General features: G+C 41.4%; 1 protein-coding gene across 2 annotated transcripts; it reads right to left on the bottom strand.

The window, feature by feature from the left end:
- Positions 1-5: 5 nt before the first annotated feature.
- SURF4 (surfeit 4) lies at positions 6-18519 on the bottom strand. 2 transcript variants are annotated; one of them, XM_043981911.1, is made up of 7 exons: positions 18328-18519; positions 12633-12641; positions 7909-8095; positions 7077-7153; positions 6471-6514; positions 5369-5555; positions 6-2831 (listed from the first exon to the last, which is right to left on the bottom strand). In XM_043981911.1, exons 1-7 carry the CDS (start codon positions 18373-18375, stop codon positions 2565-2567), a joined length of 819 nt encoding a protein of 272 aa, XP_043837846.1. In that variant the 5' UTR covers positions 18376-18519; the 3' UTR covers positions 6-2564. The 2 variants fall into 2 exon arrangements, with proteins under 2 accessions (XP_043837846.1, XP_043837847.1); XM_043981912.1 differs by lacking the exon at positions 12633-12641 and having other exon boundaries at positions 18328-18518.
- Positions 18520-19149: the final 630 nt, after the last annotated feature.

The following is a 19149-nucleotide window of genomic DNA, read 5'->3' as shown; positions in this document are numbered from 1 at the left end:
CACACTAGGTACAACAAATGCCATTATTTTATTTTGATGTTTGTTTCCAAAAATCAAAACATTTTCAAATACAACTAAGATATAAAATACAGCATAAAATGAGATTTATACCTATTCTTTCCCACATGAAGCAAAAAAAAAACAAAAAACCAGAACACTTTTGCCAAAGCCAATCGTTGGTAAATACAAGTTTCTGTCCCTGCCCCAGGCTTTGAACCACTAAAAATCACAGGGTGAAAATGAAGCAGCAGAGCCAGAGACACTGCAATCATGGGAAGGCTCACTGTTTCAGACGTTCACATCAGTCCCACTTCTCCAACAGTAAAAAGCCAGTCTGTGGAAGAGCGGGGGTGAGGAGAACAGATCGGGTTGCCTTGGCAAAGATGTTGCTTACAAAAAAAACTAACCTGTGAGTTGATGGGCCTGCTGTGCTGCTAGATGGCATTAGTAAGGGGGAACGAATGGGACCTGGAACCAAAAAATTGCCTTTCTTTGGCTAAAACACTGTTTACAAACCACCCTTTCTTAACATGAGTATCTCAATAATTAATCGATAGAATATTGAACTTATTTAGCTTCATCTTACAAATACTTGAGGAAATAGGGAAGAGGTCAATGTTTTGCTAGTTGGCCTGGTCAGGACGAAATCCGGCTGCACTGTGGGCCTGGCCTGCAATGACAGGCTAGAGAAGAGCTCTCTCAGAGCTTGGCATAATACTTTGAGAAACTGAGCAGAAATTCTACCCCTTCTCCTTAGGTACAAGTCATTAGAAAAAGGCTTCCATTCTTCATCCTTTGCCATTTCCAATAGTCTAATAAAACAATCTCATTAATAAGCAGAAGGGAGACACATAAACAGAGGAAAGTGTAGACTCAGGATTCTCATCCCAAAGATAGTCATACTGACAGGCCCTGCATTACAGGGAAGGGCTTTACAGCTGGAAAGGAACTACTATTTGAAACAGTTCAGGATGCTATGATCCTGGAAACTCGCAAGTAGGAACTAAATTTCCAGTATTAAATATCCCTTCAAGAGCAAAAAGGAGCCGCTTAGCTCACTGCCACCAGAGTGACAGCAATTCGGCTGCACAAGAAGGTTCTAAGGAGTTGGGGAGGCACTGCAAGAGAGGTTTTAACTATCCCTCGGTAGCTTTATACTACATTATAAAACACAGGGACACTTTTTAAATATAGGATTGCAACAACCAATATACTGCCCCCCAAAAAAAGAGAAACACAGCATAAGGCAATGTTAGAAAACTTTAAATACAGGATCAAGATCAAATCAGTAAGGCATCACACACTTTTTTTAAAAAATTCAATTTGGCTGTATACAGTATAGCAAAAAAAGAGAAGAAAATAAAAAATTGAACAACAAAGCAACAGCCTCCTGAAATGGTAGACCCTGGGATAAAAACCCAGTTCCTGGCCACAGCCTGGGAAAAATCCCCTAACAAAAGGAAAAATCTGGGTGATGGGAGCTGCTAAAACCCATTCAGATCCCCAAATAGGGCTTCACAGTAAGCTAAGATCTTGGCTGTGAGAAAAGAATGGGAGGCATTGGTTTGAACCAACCCCAAATGGTGCTGAGATGAAGCCTTCAGAAGAAGCCACCATCATCCTACCTGAGATGCTATGCTCCAATAGCATCCATTGCCTACCATGTCAAATGTATCAATGAGGTCTAGTTCACTGCCTGTAAACCCACTGTGGACAACTGCCCTGCTCTTATACTTCAAAAGGCCATGATGCCTTGCTGCAGTCAGTGCCTAAAACAGTCTTCAACAGGCTCCCTTTTCCTATCTTAAACCACCAAAGCTTAATCAGTGCAACTTTAGTGATGGGGGGAAACACTGCCTGTATAAGACTTATACCAGTCCAAAGAGTCACACTGATGTTTCTTGCTACCTTTTATACAGCTGCCTAACAGGAGCCCCATTGTGTCAGTTCTAGCAGAGTGTTAATACTGTACTTCTTTGGATTTTTGTTTGACTTATTAAATCATTTTTCCTACAAAAATTTGAAAAATAACATTAAAGCCACCACAGGGGAGAATTTTTTTTATAAGGAAGTTTTAAAATAAGTAATATTTGGCCAGGGAATCTCAAATCAGTTAGTAGTTCTAGCTAAAAATGTAAACAAAAAAACAGACCACCACATCGAATGATACAGTTGTGTATCTGCTCACAGTACAACTTGAAGGTTCATTTCTCCACCCTCCCCCCCAAACCATAAAAATATAAACAAAAGCCAGGATCAGCCAAGCTGCCCATGCAGATGAATTTCAAAAGCCCTCAGCTAAAGGGTGATATAGTAACTGTTCAGGCTGGCCAGCCTAAAAAAAAAAAAAAAGAAAAACCAAAATACTAAAATTTGGAACTGAGCATGCCTCCAAAGCAGATTTAACCATCAATTTCAGATTGTGTCACTGTAAATAAAGTTCTCAAAACACCTGTGCCTTTACCAGGGGAAGGGAGTCAGGGATGCAAATGCTGGCAGTTTTGTTGAATCCATACTGTCCTTGATAGCCACTGGTTTTTCAGCGAGCAGGGACAAGGGGGCTGTTACCACTCCTTCTTCTTCTCATCCATGGAGACACCACCAGGGCCCAAGGCAACCACAAGAAGCAAGCCTCCAATCACTGACATGGTCTGGAAGAAGTCATACTTGAGGAAGTCATGCATGGGCTTATAGACTGGGACTGTCCAGAAAGCGTTGAAATAGACATTGATGCCAAACAACCAGATGACAAGAGTCAAGGCAGCTAGCTTGGTTTTGAAACCGATGGCCACTAAAATGATCAAAGCTGTGCCCACGATGTTCTGAAGAATCTGTATTGGTTCAAAACAAAGAAAATTCAAGATGAATGTAGAGGAGAGAGAATCCTGAAACCTCAGAGGCTATCTGCTCCAACTCACACCTCAAAAAAAAAAAAATCCCCCCTGATATACACAGTTGGTCATCTAGCCTTAGCCTGATGGTTTGTAATGTTAGGTTTTTTTTGGTTTTTTTTTCTTTTTCTTTTTTTTTTGGTGAGGCAGTTGGGGTTAAGTGACTTGCCCAGGGTCACACAGCTAGTAAGTGTCAAGTGTCTGAGGCCGGATCTGAACTCAGGTACTCCTGAATCCAGGGCCAATGCTCCATCCACTGAGCCACCTAGCTGCCCCGTGTAATGTTAGGTTTTAAGTAGATATTAAATAATCTGTCAAGGTGGAGGTATCAGCTGGCTGAAGCAATCAAACATAATATGGTTAATGCTTGTTTTCTTGCAAGAGAACAAGGATTTCTACCAAATATAATATACTAAGAACTTTCAAGATTAAAGAATAAATTAACTAGAGAAGACAAAAGCAGGACCTGAACACTTCTGTAAATAAAGGGGGAAAAAAATCCTAGAGTCACTAAGAAATACCAGCTGGAAGACTTCATGAAGGCTAATTCTTCTACCTGTCCCCTTAATCCTATTCTTTTTTGCCTTCTCCAAGATCTTACTTTAGCTATCACCTTGTTTCATCCATCTTCCCTTTCTCTTCATGGGCTTTTTCCCATACTACCTACAAACATGTTCAGGTCTCACTAATCCTAAGAGTCTTCCCATAACCATTCAAATAGTCTACCCAGTTACTCTTTTCCCCATATTTCCTTCCACTTCCCTACTAGTTAAACTATACCAACCAACGTTTCTATTTCCTTGCTATCCACTGGCACTTCTACCCCTTGCAATCTAACTTTTACCTCCACCATTCCACTAAGACTGCTGATTTATCACCAAGCCTACTGACCGATGCTACCCAGCTGACCATTTATGCCTATCTCCTTTTTTGGATTCACTACACACTACCTTCGTTCTCCTATTATCTCTCCAATTACTCTACTCTTCTCTTTCCTTCATTTGCTCCTCCTGACCCCTCTACTTGGCTACAACCCTAAGGACCTGACATTCTATTCTCTCACCTGTGGCAACCTTAATCACCTCTATATGACTGACTCCTATATCGTTCTCTAACACTGATATCTCTGAGTTCCCCACCTGTTCCTCCTGCTGTCTTATGGAAGGGACAGCTCTGCCCACAAATCCCACTGACATTTTGAAACCAAGTGTCACTTTTCCCCACAGCTGTTCCTCCTTCCGATGTCACTAGTCTTCCAAGCTCATAACCTCAGGCTGACCTTTGACTTCTCTTTCACTTCCCTGTCTAAACAGATACCAAGTCCTACAAATTCTAACTTCTGCAACACTCGGCACCCTCCACCCTCACAGACCTTCTATACTCACTGTTAGCATTTTAGTAAGGACTTCCATTACCAAGAGCAACAGCCTAACAGTTCTTCCTGCTGTCACACTTTCCCCAGCCCAATCCACCCTTCACATTAGTATCAGAATAATCATTCTAACATGGACCTGGTGATGTCACTCCTAATTCTGAGTCCTTACTTCCTGTCTCTCAAGTAAAATTCATAGTCCTTAGTCCCACATTCAAGGCCCTCCTCGAACAAGTCTACTGTTCCCCCAAAATGTGCTCTGTATCTCCAATGTCATTGCTCACAATGATCCCTATAAATGGAAGGCTCGCTCCCCCTACTTCTTTTTTTACCCAACAAATTCAAAGTATCACTTCCTTCATTAAGCCTGCCTGGATTACCTTTATCAGCAATAACTCTCAGACATCACTCAATACTTTATATTATACATCTTTAATACACATTACCCATGCTTTGTGCTATAGCCCCCACAGCCTGTAAGCTCAGTATTTAATCTAAATTTTGAATTTATGCCAGTGTTGACACAATGCTTCACCTAACAGATCGTCAAAATGGTTATCATTACAAGTTGCCTCTACATTCATGCCTCATGTCAGTCTATCAAGAATATGTCACCACTCCCCTGTATCAACCTTCCCCATTATCTGCAGGTTTCATAGAAATGAAAAGTAGCCCCTCGCAAAAAAACTAGCCTTCTGAATCTCAAGTCTCCTTCAACTAAGGACTCTGCTCTCTGTCTAAATTCTGTGGATTCCTGCACATACATACATAGATAGATACACATACATATATTAGGGAAGCCTCCCTAGAGAGCCAAGTCCAAAGACAAGGCAAATGCTTCACTTTGCTCCTACTGAAAAGGCAAAGTGCTCAAAACTATATGCAAGTATCAACTCTTTATGGGCTCAGAAGCATTACCTACTTCCTTACTCCTACACCAGTAGTTAAAAGACAATAATATATCCTCCAACATAAACCCCATTCTAATTCTTTGTACCCCGGAAAATAAGTCAGGACCAAGATATTAAGTGGCTACCAAGAAACCAATGGTGACATTCTGTTTTGAAGAATAAAGGCAGATTTTCTTGAGATTAAGAGCACTTACAGAAAAGAAGCTGGCATCAAAGTGAAGAAGGGTCATGAACATCAGGACCAGCAATACCCTCCCACCAAGCTGCATGTACTGTTTGGGTGAGCTCTCTCGCATGGTTGGGACACCTGCAAACATGCTCTTCCCTTCAGATCGGGACTCAGCCAAGAGCAGCAGCAGTCCTCCTCCTAAGGCCAAATTCCTGGAGAGCAAAGGAGTGGAAACAAAAATGTCAAAAACTATTTGCCAAAGACCAAAACTCACTGGGCCTCGAAAAAGCCAACTAACCCTAAATCAGAAGGGGAAATCTTTTCATCAGTTATGGGTCTTTAACTCTTTTTCTTCCCTTTACTTCTCTAAGTAGGCAGGCAGGTAGCAGAGAGCACTGGGTCTGCTGTCAGGAAGACCTGAGCTCAAATCTGGCCTCAGACACTCTGGCTATGTGACCTAGGCAAGGCACTTAACCTCTCAACTATAAAATGGGGATTAAAACCCTACCTCGAAGAGTCGCTGTGAAAATCGAATGAGATCATACCGTTAACAGCACAGCACAGCATCTGGCATACAGTAGACATTTAATAAATGTTTCCCTCCTCCCTCCATGCTCAAAGACAAGTAAACTATCAAAGCTGCTGTGTAAAAACCAACAGTCCCTACAAGCTACACCCTCCTAGTTGAGGTATCACAGCCTCTATTAGCAAACAATGGCAGTTAGTCTGAAAGGTCTGCATAGAACAGTAGAAAGGGCATGGAAATAAAATAGCTGGGTTCGAATCTGAGTTCTGCTATCACTCATTGTGTGCTTCAGGAGAACACATTTCCTTGAAACTTTAGCTTCCAGAGTAATTAAGTGAGAAAATTAGACCTAGTAATGCTTTAAGTCCCTTCCAGTTCTAACATTCTAGGTGCTGGTACTGACGCGGCTTTGCCTGGGTCTGCTTAGAAGTCTTGTCTATAAGAGGCACTCATGGGATTAGGCCAAACATTTATGAACCTATCTGTTCTGGGAAAAGGAGTCTGCTCTTACCACTTCACTCCAAGCTCTTGAGTGCCTGATTGTAGGGATACCAAAAAAGCAACCAACCTTTATTCATCTTAACAATGACAATGAACATACCTCATCAAAAATTTGAGATCCCATAAAATGCTGTACGCAATAGTCTGTTGAAGAAAAACAAAAACGCAGAATATTAGTCTTCAAATTCTCAAACTCTTGTCTATCACCCCAGAAGAACTATTCAAATTACTTTTACAAGATACCAGAAGTTGTTTAATGGAATACGGAGCATGTCTATAATTACCATGCTTCAACTTAAAGACATAATTGCACACTGGCTCTGGTGATTTATAGAGTCATTACATAAGACAGTTAAATAAACAAGTATTCCCAATGCAGTTAAATAGCAAGAAAATTTGGCCTATAAACTCACCTCAAATATTACCCATGTGGCAACTGAAATTTAGCAAAAAGGAAAAAGAGAAAAAAGTACCTGATATTATATGGGGTTTGAAAAATATTTTAAGAGAAAGAATTCAAAGGCACTTTTCAGCTAACTGGGCTTTTAAAATGTTGTTTCTAGAAAAAATCTGCATCCTCAGAGAGGGAGGGGTGATTAGCAGTCAACTAGCAAAATCTGTGGGTGATGTTCAGACATCAAAAATAGTTTTTCAAAAAGTCTTACTGTACTAGACCATAGAAAACAAGATGGAGATTCCAACTTACCTGTAATGCTATAATTCCAAAGAGTCCAAAGCAGGCATACTGTACAAAATTTCTGCTCAATACCAAGATACAGCCAGCTGAGAGGTGGGATAAGAGGGTAAGAATTAATGACTATTAGGAGAATAAGTAACTAACATTTTCAAGAGGTACTGCAATTTCTCTGTATGTGTAATTATGGCAGAACAACACCCACCTACCCTTCCACCGCCCCTGGTGGTAGTAAAAACAACCACCAGGAGCTTTGAGTATTGTGAAAATAAGATAGCACCAAGGACGAGTTCATAGAATCTTGGTTATTGAACATGCTGGTCCAAGTAGGGGACCACATGAAGGCACACAGAATGAATAATTTTTAAAAGCCCATTATTTACTAATAAACATAGCCAACTTCCTCACTATAAAGAATTTTAACTTTCTCTATGATAAATTTCTTTACTTCTTTGTCTGACAAACTCATCCTATATTTGAATCCCTACAGCACAATATACTCCTCATTTTTTGACAATTAAATTAGATCCTATCTTATACAGTTAGCTGTTTCACCTGGTCTATCCAACAAGGCTAAGTTCCCCCCAGAGCTGGAACTGGGCCTAATTCTTCTTTTGTATTTTCTACAGTGACAACACATTTAGGTGTTTGTTAATAATGAAGAAATTTTATAGAGAACAAGTCTCTAAATCCTCAGGAACTCACTATGATCTCCATCTTTTGACCACTATGGAGTTCTAATACAGTATAAATGAGAGGATACCACCACCCTCTTTCCCCCACCAATTTCATTAGCCAAACAACCAAGTATGAAAACTAAGCAGATCTTTCTAGAGTCACTTACTCAACTGCCCAAGCAAGTTTAAGAACACGAAGATGGAGGCAAGGATGTAGCCACAGTTCCAAGTAGCATCAATATAGTCTCTCTGTTCACTCCACTGGAACCACATTCGGATGCCATCTTCCAGGAAGGTGCTAATAAGACACAGGCGTGCCACGTGAGGGAGGTACTGCTTCGTGACTCGAAGAAACTATTGAAACAACAAAAACCAAGACAATGAAAGACTAGTAACAGAGAAGCTGGGAGCACCAAACTGCCAGCCAAAGACATGCATCTCCTCCAGCTACAGATAAGCATTCGTCTGCTGCATTCCTTATTAGTTTCTTCACAGTAGTCATTTTCCAAGCACTTCAAGTGTTAGTTCTTATTTCAGTGAGCCTTCTGTGAGAGTCCATCTACAAATCTATGGAAATGAATGATTGTACCAGAAACACAGAGCAGGGGCAAGCTGTGGTGAAAGCCTTTGATAATGACCCACTCCTTTAGTTCTAGTAAACCTATCTAATGTGGTAATTTAAGAACTACAACTGTATGTCTGTAGGACAGGACGCACAGCTTCGGGCTGTACAAAGAATCAATCTAACTGCATCCAATTGTTGTTATGCAGTACTCTTCACAGTATCAAGTTCTGCTAGAGGCCAAGTGAATTCCTAACACTAGGGAGGCTAAATGGGATGAACCTAGGACAATGGCAGGGTCCACCAGAAATTGTGATGGAATGATCTGCTCACTTAATCCATTCCAAATCTCAGGTGCACCAGTGACCCCTACAACAAAGAGAAGGAGCATGTGGTCTATTAATCAAGATGGATATTTCTAAAGGATCTAAAGCTAAAAGGACTTATGTATGTTATTTTGTGTCATCTGCCATATACTTAAGTGAAAAAGTGAACATGAGATTTTTTTAAGGGGTATACACATGATAGTTTTTGTTTGTTTGTTTTTGCAGGGCAATGAGGGTTAAGTGACTTGTCCAGGGTGGAGTCACTTAACCCTCACCGGCCCGAAAAAATACACACATACATACATACACACATACATACATAAAAATAACTAGGGATGTTCTAATAAAAACAAAACCACTTATGACTCCCTACTCTAATTACCTCATACATCACAGAAATTGGGGGTTTCTTTTTTAAAAGATAGGACCGTGTTAACAACATGAACAATGTGATTTAGTGAAATAACTGGCAGGTGCCACAAAGGGAAAAGTCTGGTTCTAACTGCCTTGGTTCCATGAGCACTTGGGCTTGAGGTAAGTGTACACTGTAAAACGGCATGCAAAGCTGTCATTACATACAATGCAGACACTTCTCTCACTAGACATGTTTAAGGTCCAAATCAAAGGGGAGAGGGTGCAAAAGGGGACACCTAATAAAACAGACATTGAGAAGAAAAAGACAGTGGGATAACCTCCCACATAAGTGATTTGTCAGAAAGCAACACAAGGGATGTGCAGGGTAGTTTGAGTCTAAAGGGTGGGTACCTGTAAACAAAGTCAAGTATTCTCCAGGACTAATACCATTGTTGGAATAGTAGGGAATGTGGAAACAGGAACTCCTTTTATGTGACTTCCTAAACACCAAGGTGTATAAAGTTCTAGAAGCTTCAGAACAACACAAGAGGAGCTTCTGGTAATCAGTGTCTAATCCAGCTCTTAACAACAAATCAAGTGGGGACTTCTTTCTTAATCAATACTAAAGATAACCCTCCCTGTTCTATCACAAAAAGAATCATAAGAGATTTTTTTTCTCATTCTTGTGGAAGAAAAATAGGTAAAAGAGATAAAAAAGTGGAATCATTAGGGAATAGAGGTACTGCCAGTCAACTTCCTTCAAAACTACTGATGTACCCCACAAGTAAAAGTTTGAAGCACTAAGTCAAAATCCTACAGGAGTTTTTGCAAAATCTGCTCCATCATTTAGATCCCAAGTTATGCTATTTCTTTAAAGAGTAGGAGAAAAGAGGGGAGGAAAAAGGCATCATAAAATATGACATGAGAAGCTGAGCCTATGACTTGAAATTGACTTTGATATATTTATATATAAATACACTCACAAAATCTAGTACCAGACTGAACAGGAGGTATGATAACATTTACAACTATACACACTGTCCAGTTTCCATCTAATGCCCCAAACACTTTAAAAATGCTCAGCAACAGCCTGATCAACTACAATCAAGGGAGAACATAAACAGCTTAACAGGTGGGGGAAGTAGGTAAGAAAGGGGTTACAAATTCCCATTTTAGCATTAATGACCCTTACATGGAATTAAGAAGCACCGAGCATATGGTACATGCAGGTAAGCTAGTTGTCTGAACAATATAATACAAAACAAATCTTTCTTTCTCTTAAAAAGATACTCAGGAAAGACCTTAGCAGGAGGGCCCCACGAATCATTTAGAAATACTAATAAAGACCTGATATTTCAAAAGAGTAGAAACATCAAATATAGGTAAGACATACAAGTTAAAAGGCTTTAATCCAAGCCTAGAAGGCATAATTATGAAAAATGTTTTGGCTTGATTACATATTATGTCGACTTCTGACAAGTTTACACATCCACCTGGCTTAAGAGTTGTTTGCCTGTTCAGTAAACAAGCGACAGAATAAGGGTTTATAATCCAGACTGACCTTTGCTAAAGGGAATCTATTGTTAATTCCCAACATTCATACAGGCAGGAAGACAGGTTGGCTTCCTAGATTTCTCTGCTTTGTCTTAATACGAGCACCTTGTTATGATGACAATTAAAACACTCAAAACAAAGGCAACCGAATTCAGATTAATTGCAGTGACCAATTTCAGTCCTGAAGAACAGATGATTAAAAGCATTTCTTGGTATAAGTCTAGGGATACAGATACAAGCTGCAGCACACATTGTCAGATATAGTTGCTTTATCAGTTTCGCTTAAGTGTTTCCTTTGGTTAAAAATAAAAATATTGGGGAATTACTAGTGTAAAAATACCAATAAAACAAACAAAAAAACCTCATACAAAACAATAACTTGGGTGTCTAGGTCAATGTCATTAAGATAGAAGCTGGACATTGTTCCTTCCCTCATATAAAGCTACATCCTATACCCTGCCCCCCACACCCCAAATCTGATCCTGCCTTAGAAAAAGTGCAAAAAAAATTTTTAATCCTACAAACCCACATTTTTTAAAAAAGTTATCATAATCTTAGAAGCAAGCCCTGATAAAGGCTACTAGGTTACTATAAATTCCTAGAGTAAACAAACTGAGTCAGGGTATTGAAGCAAAAAGAACATGGGACAAGGAGGTGGGTTCTAAATCCAACTCTGATAATAACTGGCTGTGAAATTTTGAATAAGTCACTTCTCTGAGTCATTTTCCTTATCTGTATATGAAAGAGCTAAGTTATATAATCTCTAAGTATCCCTTCAATTCTTTTTATTTTATTTTTATTTTTTAATTTTTGTGGGGCAATGGGGGTTAAGTGACTTGCCCAGGGTCACACAGCTAGTAAGTGTCAAGTGTCTGAGGCCGGATTTTGAACTCAGGTACTCCTGAATCCAGGGCGGATGCTTTATCCACTGCGCCACCTAGCCGCCCCTATCCCTTCAATTCTAACATTCTGATAGACATCTAGATTGAGGGGCAGTTTAAGTCAGGCTACACATGAATTCACACCTACAGTTCTCTTTCTGTTCTGAGCAGAAAGTTGACATTTTATTTAATAAAAGATAGGACCATCTTTTTTCTAGTTCTATGCCATACCCTTTGTTTTATAGGTTGCTGGGGCCAAAGAATTCATCACCTAGTGGCAAACCTGATGATGATGCTATTTGACTACAAATCATATAACCCTTCCTTCAATCTCCAAACAGCCAAAAGCCCAGGTGACCCAAAGAGCAATGGTAGGCCAAAGTAGTTTACAGCATATTAATAGGGATGAATTGCATGAAAGAAGTTTTTTAAAACAAAAGGAATCACCCAGGAGACTGGCCAGTCACATACCAAAAGAGAGATAGGGGCGGCTAGGTGGCATAGTGGATAAAGCACCGGCCCTGGATTCAGGAGGACCTGAGTTCAAATCCGACCTCAGACACTTAACACTTACTAGCTGTGTGACCCTGAGCAAGTCAGTTAACCCCAATTGCCTCACTTTAAAAAAAAAAAAGAGAGAGAGATAGCCCCAGTATCCACAGAATATTAAAGGACCTATAAGAATTTAAAGTTCCTCCAGTTCATTAGCTAGATACTTATGTCAGTTGGTCAGTCAATAAACATTTACAAGCATCTGCCGGGCACTGTACATAATGGAGGATGTGAACAAGAAGAACCACACATGATGAAAAGGTATGGATGATTTGCAGAATGCACTCAGATGAAATATCCTCATTGTCTAGGTTACAAATTCACTAAGTATTACTTTACCTTTTGCTTTGGGAACAACTTCTCAACTAAGCCAGGATATCTTGACCTAGAATCATTTCCTTTACAAAAGGGGAGTTCCAGATCCAGTCATCAAATCAGTAAATGATGCTAGCATAAGCTGATAACTAAAAAAAGCTGAGCAAGGCCACATTACTGACTCTCCAAACCTACCATGAGCATATAGCATAAGATATATCTAGCACATTACAACACCCAAATTACCAGATGCTAACATGCAGCATAAACACTGCAAACACAAGACTGCAAAATTAGGCTGACACTGGTTAGAAAAATGTGAAGGCAAAACTAGGTCTGAAACTAACCGATGAGATCTTGGAAGGAAGGAAGAGAGATAATACCATTAGTTAAGAAGTCACGAGGCAGAATGTTCATTAAAAGTCTCTAAGGACCTTACAACTATATACACAGAGAAAGAACAGTATTCTTAAAAACCAGGAAAATGGGATTTGTTTAAATGAGAGAGAGAGAGAGAGAAAGAGAGAGAGAGAGAGAGAGAGAGTGTGTGTGTGTGTGTGTGTGTGTGTGTGTGTGTGTGTGTGTGTGTGTGTGTGTTGGTGGGGAGGGAACTATGACAAGTTGCAGGGAAATACCTCAAAAGGGATTGTAAAGAGGGTGATGTTTCTATCCAACCTGAAATGTAGCCCTTTTCAGGATTGTACGGCAACTTTCTCCAATCACTACTGAAGATAAGGTAGATTTTTATTTTTATAGCAGGAAGGAAAGATGAAATTGAAGGAAGCCTCAGATTCTAGTATTAACCAGATCTTCATCCCAAAATATGACAAGTTAGTTATCTTTTGGTCATTAAAGTTTGGGAATTTCCCTGCAAAGGGGGACATATACATAAACAAAAATCCACAAAGCCTAGAAAATTAAAGCCTATGGAAAAAAATGTTGAGTCAGGATTGGCCCAGGCAGGTGACTCATACAATTCCTGCCAACACAACTCCAGGGTTTCCCTGGGAAGTCTCCCAGCTGAACACCATTCAGCAGGTTTGTGCTAGACTAACAGAATGCAATTAGAGGTGATCTGGTAGCATCAGTTGGATACAATAATTTAGTTTTTTTTTTTTCTTTAGTAAATGAACCATGACAACTTGTGAAACAGCCTATGAGTGGGAAACTGACTACAGAAGTAACATAGAAGAGAGCATTATTGGGAAAATTTCATTTTCTACAGAAGGCAAACTACTTAGAAGGTCATCACAGTTCAAGCAAAAAGACTAAAAATAAAAATTCTACTACTGTTAGATCAATAGAGAAATAAGTCAATGTTATTCACAATCCCATTAGTTTGCAAAAGTAGTAAACACAAGTCCCATGGGAGGTTTCTTACAAAGAACTTGGGAGAAAGGGAAAGAAATAAAGAAAAGCAGGTATAAATCTGGCCTCAGACACTTGACACTTACTAGCTGTGTGACCCTGGGCAAGTCACTTAACCCCACCCCAATTGCCTCACCAAAAAAGAAGAAAAGCAGGTACATAGCACTATAAATAAAAACCTATCAACACAAAAGAGAAAATATGGAGAGTAACATACAACCTAAACTTGCTACTTATATGGATAAATTTACATTACTCACCATGTGAACAGCACCATGATACTGCCAAGGTTATCCAAGACATCTAATACTTAAATAGATATAATCAAAATCTGTGCTACTGAAGACATGCTCTGCCTACACTGGTCTTCTCAGGGCAAACAGAGAAAGGCTGATTCTTTACCTCAATAATAAACTAATCAGAAGTCATTCCTTCGTCCCACAAACACTTAGAAAATACTCTTGTTTATGAGCATGTGTTTAGAAGTCGCATTTTTTTAAGCCATCCAATAAGTTTTTAATAAGTGGGCACATTTTGAATTACTCTATCAACCACAAGGACTGCATTATAGGCCTACTAGGCGCCAGGTGCTTGGAATTCTACATTAAAGCCTGCAAACCCTTAATCTATTCTCCAATGGCTTCTTCCTGAAGCAGCAAAGCTCAAGAACTTTACAACACACTATAGGAGCAAAAGAATCTTGGTGCTGAATTATTTGGTCAAAAAGCTCAGCACCAGACATACAAAATGTACCAACCTGTCTTCTCAGTAATCCACACACACTGCACAGCCATCAAGGGCTAGGTTGATTCAATTATCCCTCATTTGACTGAATATGAGTACCAAGGGAAGACGCCACGGCCTGCAGCTAAAACTCTCTGAAGGGACTATACCAGTGGCATCTCTGATTTACAGGTCAAACAGAGCCATTTACTTTCTGGAGCTTTTGTTTCCTTAAGGCAAGGTCAGAGAAAATGGATTTGTTCTTATATCATTTGAAATGTTAATTAGCATTATTTATCTGCTCACCTCAAATCGGATCAGAGATTTTTAGGCAGTCATTTATACAATCCATCTTAAAAGTCTCATTTGATATAGCCTTCTCTGCTATGTAAGATGAAGAATGTGGGGGAAGGGGGGAAGGAGAGGAGTCAGCAGGGAACTGTCAGCTCTGTTCTAAGTGCTAGAGATGGAAGGTTCTAAGAAAACTAAAGCCACCCACAGAGAGATGTCATTTTAGCTTCGTTTACATATCTATGCTTTCCATCTTACCAGAAGCAATAAAATGCTCCTTCCTTTTATTCTCTAAAAGAGATTAAGAACCTGACTCCACAGAATTTACATGAGGTGTTAAAAAGACAGTGGAGACTCACCTTAAAACTAGCCATGATCAGTTCTCAGTGGACATTATTATGTCCACTTAAGCATTATTCAGTAATAAACCTATAACAATTTACAATAGCCAATACACATTTGGCTACTGCCTCAATCTAATTTATTATTGACAGTTTTCTCTTAATTTCTGCCTCTGAAGGAAAAGGAAGAAAAAGAGAAAAAAGTAATCATATGAGGGCCTGCTACATTCCTAATGGCTTACTTCATTAAAAGTTTCTTTGGGGGGGGGGGCAGCTAGGTGGCGAAGTAGATAGAGTACCAGCCCTGGATTCAGGAGGACCTGAGTTCAAATTCAGCTTCAGACACTTGACACTTACTAGCTATGTGAACCTGGGCAAGTCACTTAACCCCAATTGCCTCACCAAAAAAAAAAAAATTCTTTAAAAAACAGAAAATAAGACAAAAAATATTACAGAAAATAGTAAATTTATTTTTGTAGCAGCAGGATGAAACAGTTTCACCTACACAATAGCTAGGAGACTTGGTCATGAATTAAATTTCACCTGCAAAACAAGTTGACCATATATGGATCCCATAGCTCTTAAAGGAGCAATTCTTTTAGCAAGTTGTTACTTGAGAAACAAAATGGTGCCACTAAAAAGGCTTTTTTTTTCTAATATAGATATAGGACAAAAATACATGCAATCCAGGCAGAGACAAATTCTTTATGTTAGTATACGTACTTTTCTTTCCAAAAGTCATAGTACATGATGAAGACACATTATACAAACCTAATAATGAGGATACAAACTCAGGGATGAAGAATGACTGGCAGGTTTCCCCAATTATAAAATTCATACTCCATAACTAATTAGGAAAGCAGATACTAATATTAACCCCACAATTAAAATTCCTCCAAGAAAAACTAGCACTTTATAGTCTAACCAGGCCGAATATGCCTAAGGAGAAAAAATTTTAATTAACTCACCTATTACTACTTTTAACTTTGACAAAACTCCATCTATGTTGAGAAGATTTGGGAAAGTGCAAGCAATGGGAACAGCATTGTGCCAATATCTGCTTACAGATATTAAACTACTTTTCAATTAGTAAATATATCAGATTGCTTCAGCATTCAAGTCATTATTGTGCTAATTTTGCCAAATGTGACATACTGGCAGCTTTGCCTGCCCTCCCCTTCAGGATTCGAGCTTGCTGATCTTGTTTAAGGACTTTTAACAATTGCTCAATTATCTATCTGTTTCAAGGTTTTCCCAGGAGTGCCACCTGTACACTTCTAGAGAAGGGGGGAGGGGGTGGGAAGTCTGGCCTAGCACACTCTTCGGCAGGTACGAGTAGCAATTGCCCATTTAAATGTATGAAGGGCAGAGTCCACCCAACACCTACAATCAGAGAGAGTCCCTTTCATTCTGAACCCATCTAGCAGAGAATGAATACTTGTTAGATATTTCAAAAGAGTTAGTGCAAAGCAGGGTTGAGGCCTTGTTTTCCTTTGACTTTAAGAGTACAAATCTGATCCCCTATGACCTACAATCTGATTGAACTTGTTCTAGACCAAACCTCCTGGGCCTTCTAGAGACCGAACCTGGATCCAAGGGAAATAAGGGACAGAAAGAACATGTTGCTCACCCTGGAATCAGATTACCCCAACTTTTAGAGGAAAGGCCACCTCTAGTCCAATGATGGATTTTTTTCACTTGTGGGAAGGGTGTGGGGGAGGATAGAGTACCCACACAGATAGTAAGGAGTAGGTAAGAAAGGATTAAAAGAACCCATATCCTTAATCCTGAAATGACCGACCCCCCAAATATCTCATAAATTTGACTAACCTGCTTAGGAGAGTAGAGTCCAACTACCTCAAACCTACGCCTTTCAGCCTACCTGCTCTGAAGCTGGGATCCACAGCTTCCCCAGAACCCTTCTGATCAAATAATACAGGTTTGGAGTAGAAGAGTAAAAATCCAGAGAAACTGGGGGAAGTGGGGAGGCCTAGCTCCAGTCGCAATTTATTGAGGAAAGTTATGTTGCTGGAGTGTTGAGAAAAAAATACCTTAGGGGCAAAGAACATTACAGTAAGAGACGGAGAACTTTATATAAGGGGTCTGAGGCAGAGGAATTGTTATACAAAAAGGGATTGTTATCCAAAGGGATTAAAGAGACCTTGGGGAAATATTATAGGAAAAAATGTTAGAGTCGCTGAGGGAAGGTGGGGGACTGGGAGGCGGTGCACAGCAGAAGGGGGCAGTAACAAGAACTGGGACTAACGGACACATATTAAGGCCTGGGGAAATGAAATAGAAATGAAAGAGGCCTGGGGTTAAGAATGTTGTTATAGAAAGGCTGGGGTGAGGGGGGCATTGTAGAAATGGTTCTCAGCTCGGAGGATAGGACATAAAATACAGAAAACATGGAAAACTAGAATGGCATCATATAAAGAGGTCCAGAGAAAGGGGAAATAGCTGGGGAGGGGGAGGAGGGGCAGGACGCAGAATATAAAGGACTGGGGAGCACGGTAGGCCTTATAAGAAGTTGGGGTGGTTCTCACACAGGGGAGAAATCTCTGGGGAGGGGAGCCTCCCAAGGGGGCAGAACTGGTGGTAAGGGCACCGGGGGGCACATTACAGACAAGGAGAGCTCCTAAGTTGGAGCATTGGTGGGGAGGAGGAAGCGGGTCGAAAGTGAATCCAATAGGGGGTATTGGGGAGGGGTGGCAGTACAGAAGAAAGGGTTCACAGGGAGGGGGGCGGAGAGGCATAGTATCAGGGGAGGCTTTACAGTACAGGATAAAGGAAGAAAACACTGGGGGGCCCCGGCTATCGAAGGAAGCTAATAGGGAGGGGGCCGCAGGGTTTGGGGAGCGGGGGACAAAGTATTAATGGAGAATAGAACGCACCGATCAGGAGCAGCACAGGAGAAAATTCTGGGGGCACAGTAGAGTTCTGGGGGTGGGGAGGCACAGATCAGGGACACAGTTTGGGGGTGCGTAAGGAGTTCTGGGGGTGAAAGGTACAGGAAAGTTCTGGGGTAGGGAAAGAGTAGGGGGACCTCTGGGGGTGGGGGCGGTGTGGTGGCTCAGTAGGGAGAAATGGGGGTACAGTTGGGAGTTCTGGGTGGGGGCGCGGTGTGAGGGTACAGTAGGGAGTTGTGCAGGTTCAGGGGGGTCTCTAGGGTGAGGGCCCAGGATCGGAGGCTTCCTGGGGAGGGGGCGCGGCCCAGAACCCCGTTTCGGGGTGGGGCCCCGCGGGTTGGGGGAGGCGCGGCCCGAGCCCCCGGCCCCCAGATCCCTGACCCCGCCATCCCTCCCGCCCGGCCCCGCACCTGATCCGCGACGTCCTCGGCGGTGCCCATCAGGTCGTTCTGGCCCATGGCTGCGGCGGCGGCGGCGGCGGCGGGAGGGCTCGGCTCCGGCTCGGGCTCCGGCTCCCTCCCGTGTGGCGCAGGCTGCGGCTCCTCCTCCTCCCGGTCCTGCTGCGGCCTCCACAGGAAGTGGCCTCGGCCTCCTCGGCGGCGGCGGCGGCGGCGGCGGCTCCTGCTGCTGCCACGTAGGCCAAGCCTTAAAGGGGCCGCAGCACAGCCCGGCTCCCGGCCTGGGGGGAGGGGGAGGGTCTTAAAGGGCCCGCAGCTGACTCGAGCTCCCACCTCAGCCCAAGGCTTAGCTGGGGCGCCCTGGCGGCGGATAGTGGAGGGGTTCTCCCCACTACCTCTCCAAGTATTCAGTCACAGGAGAGCAGCCTCTTTCTTTCACACAAACCTAAACCCAGAAAAGGGAAGTCACTTGCCCAAGGTCACACAGCTAGCTAGTAAACAGCCAGGTCAGAATTCGAAACCAAGTCTTCTGATTCCAAGACCAGTACTCTTTCCAATCTCATCATTCTGGGCCATTCCTCTCTCTTTACAGATAGGGAAACTGAGGTCTCCAAGGAAATTTGCGTAAATTTGCACAAATGAATGGCAGAACAGAAATTAATACTCTGGCTCTTGATTCCAAATCCTGGGCAGTTTGCACTCTGTGGCAATGGGGAAAGAATAGTGGTATGAGATGTTCAGTCTTTATGAAGTGAATGAATGAATGAAAAAAAGAATGAAGGAAAACGAATGAATGAATGTAGCACGTTATATAAATCGAAGCTCACAGGGAGG

Source organism: Dromiciops gliroides, chromosome 2 (assembly GCF_019393635.1).
Source record: "Dromiciops gliroides isolate mDroGli1 chromosome 2, mDroGli1.pri, whole genome shotgun sequence".
Taxonomy (NCBI): Eukaryota; Metazoa; Chordata; class Mammalia; order Microbiotheria; family Microbiotheriidae; genus Dromiciops; species Dromiciops gliroides.
This window is presented reverse-complemented; position numbering and strand designations above follow the sequence as displayed.

Excerpts from the sequence above, each read along its gene's own strand:
- SURF4 (XM_043981911.1), bottom strand. The coding sequence starts at position 18,375 with ATGGGCCAGAACGACCTGATGGGCACCGCCGAGGACGTCGCGGATCAG. Across the intron at positions 7,154-7,908 it reads AAACTTGCTTGGGCAGTTGA|CTGGCTGTATCTTGGTATTG; the intron begins GTAAGTGACTCT and ends CCCACCTCTCAG. Across the intron at positions 2,832-5,368 it reads TTGATGCCAGCTTCTTTTCT|ATTCTTCAGAACATCGTGGG; the intron begins GTAAGTGCTCTT and ends GAACCAATACAG.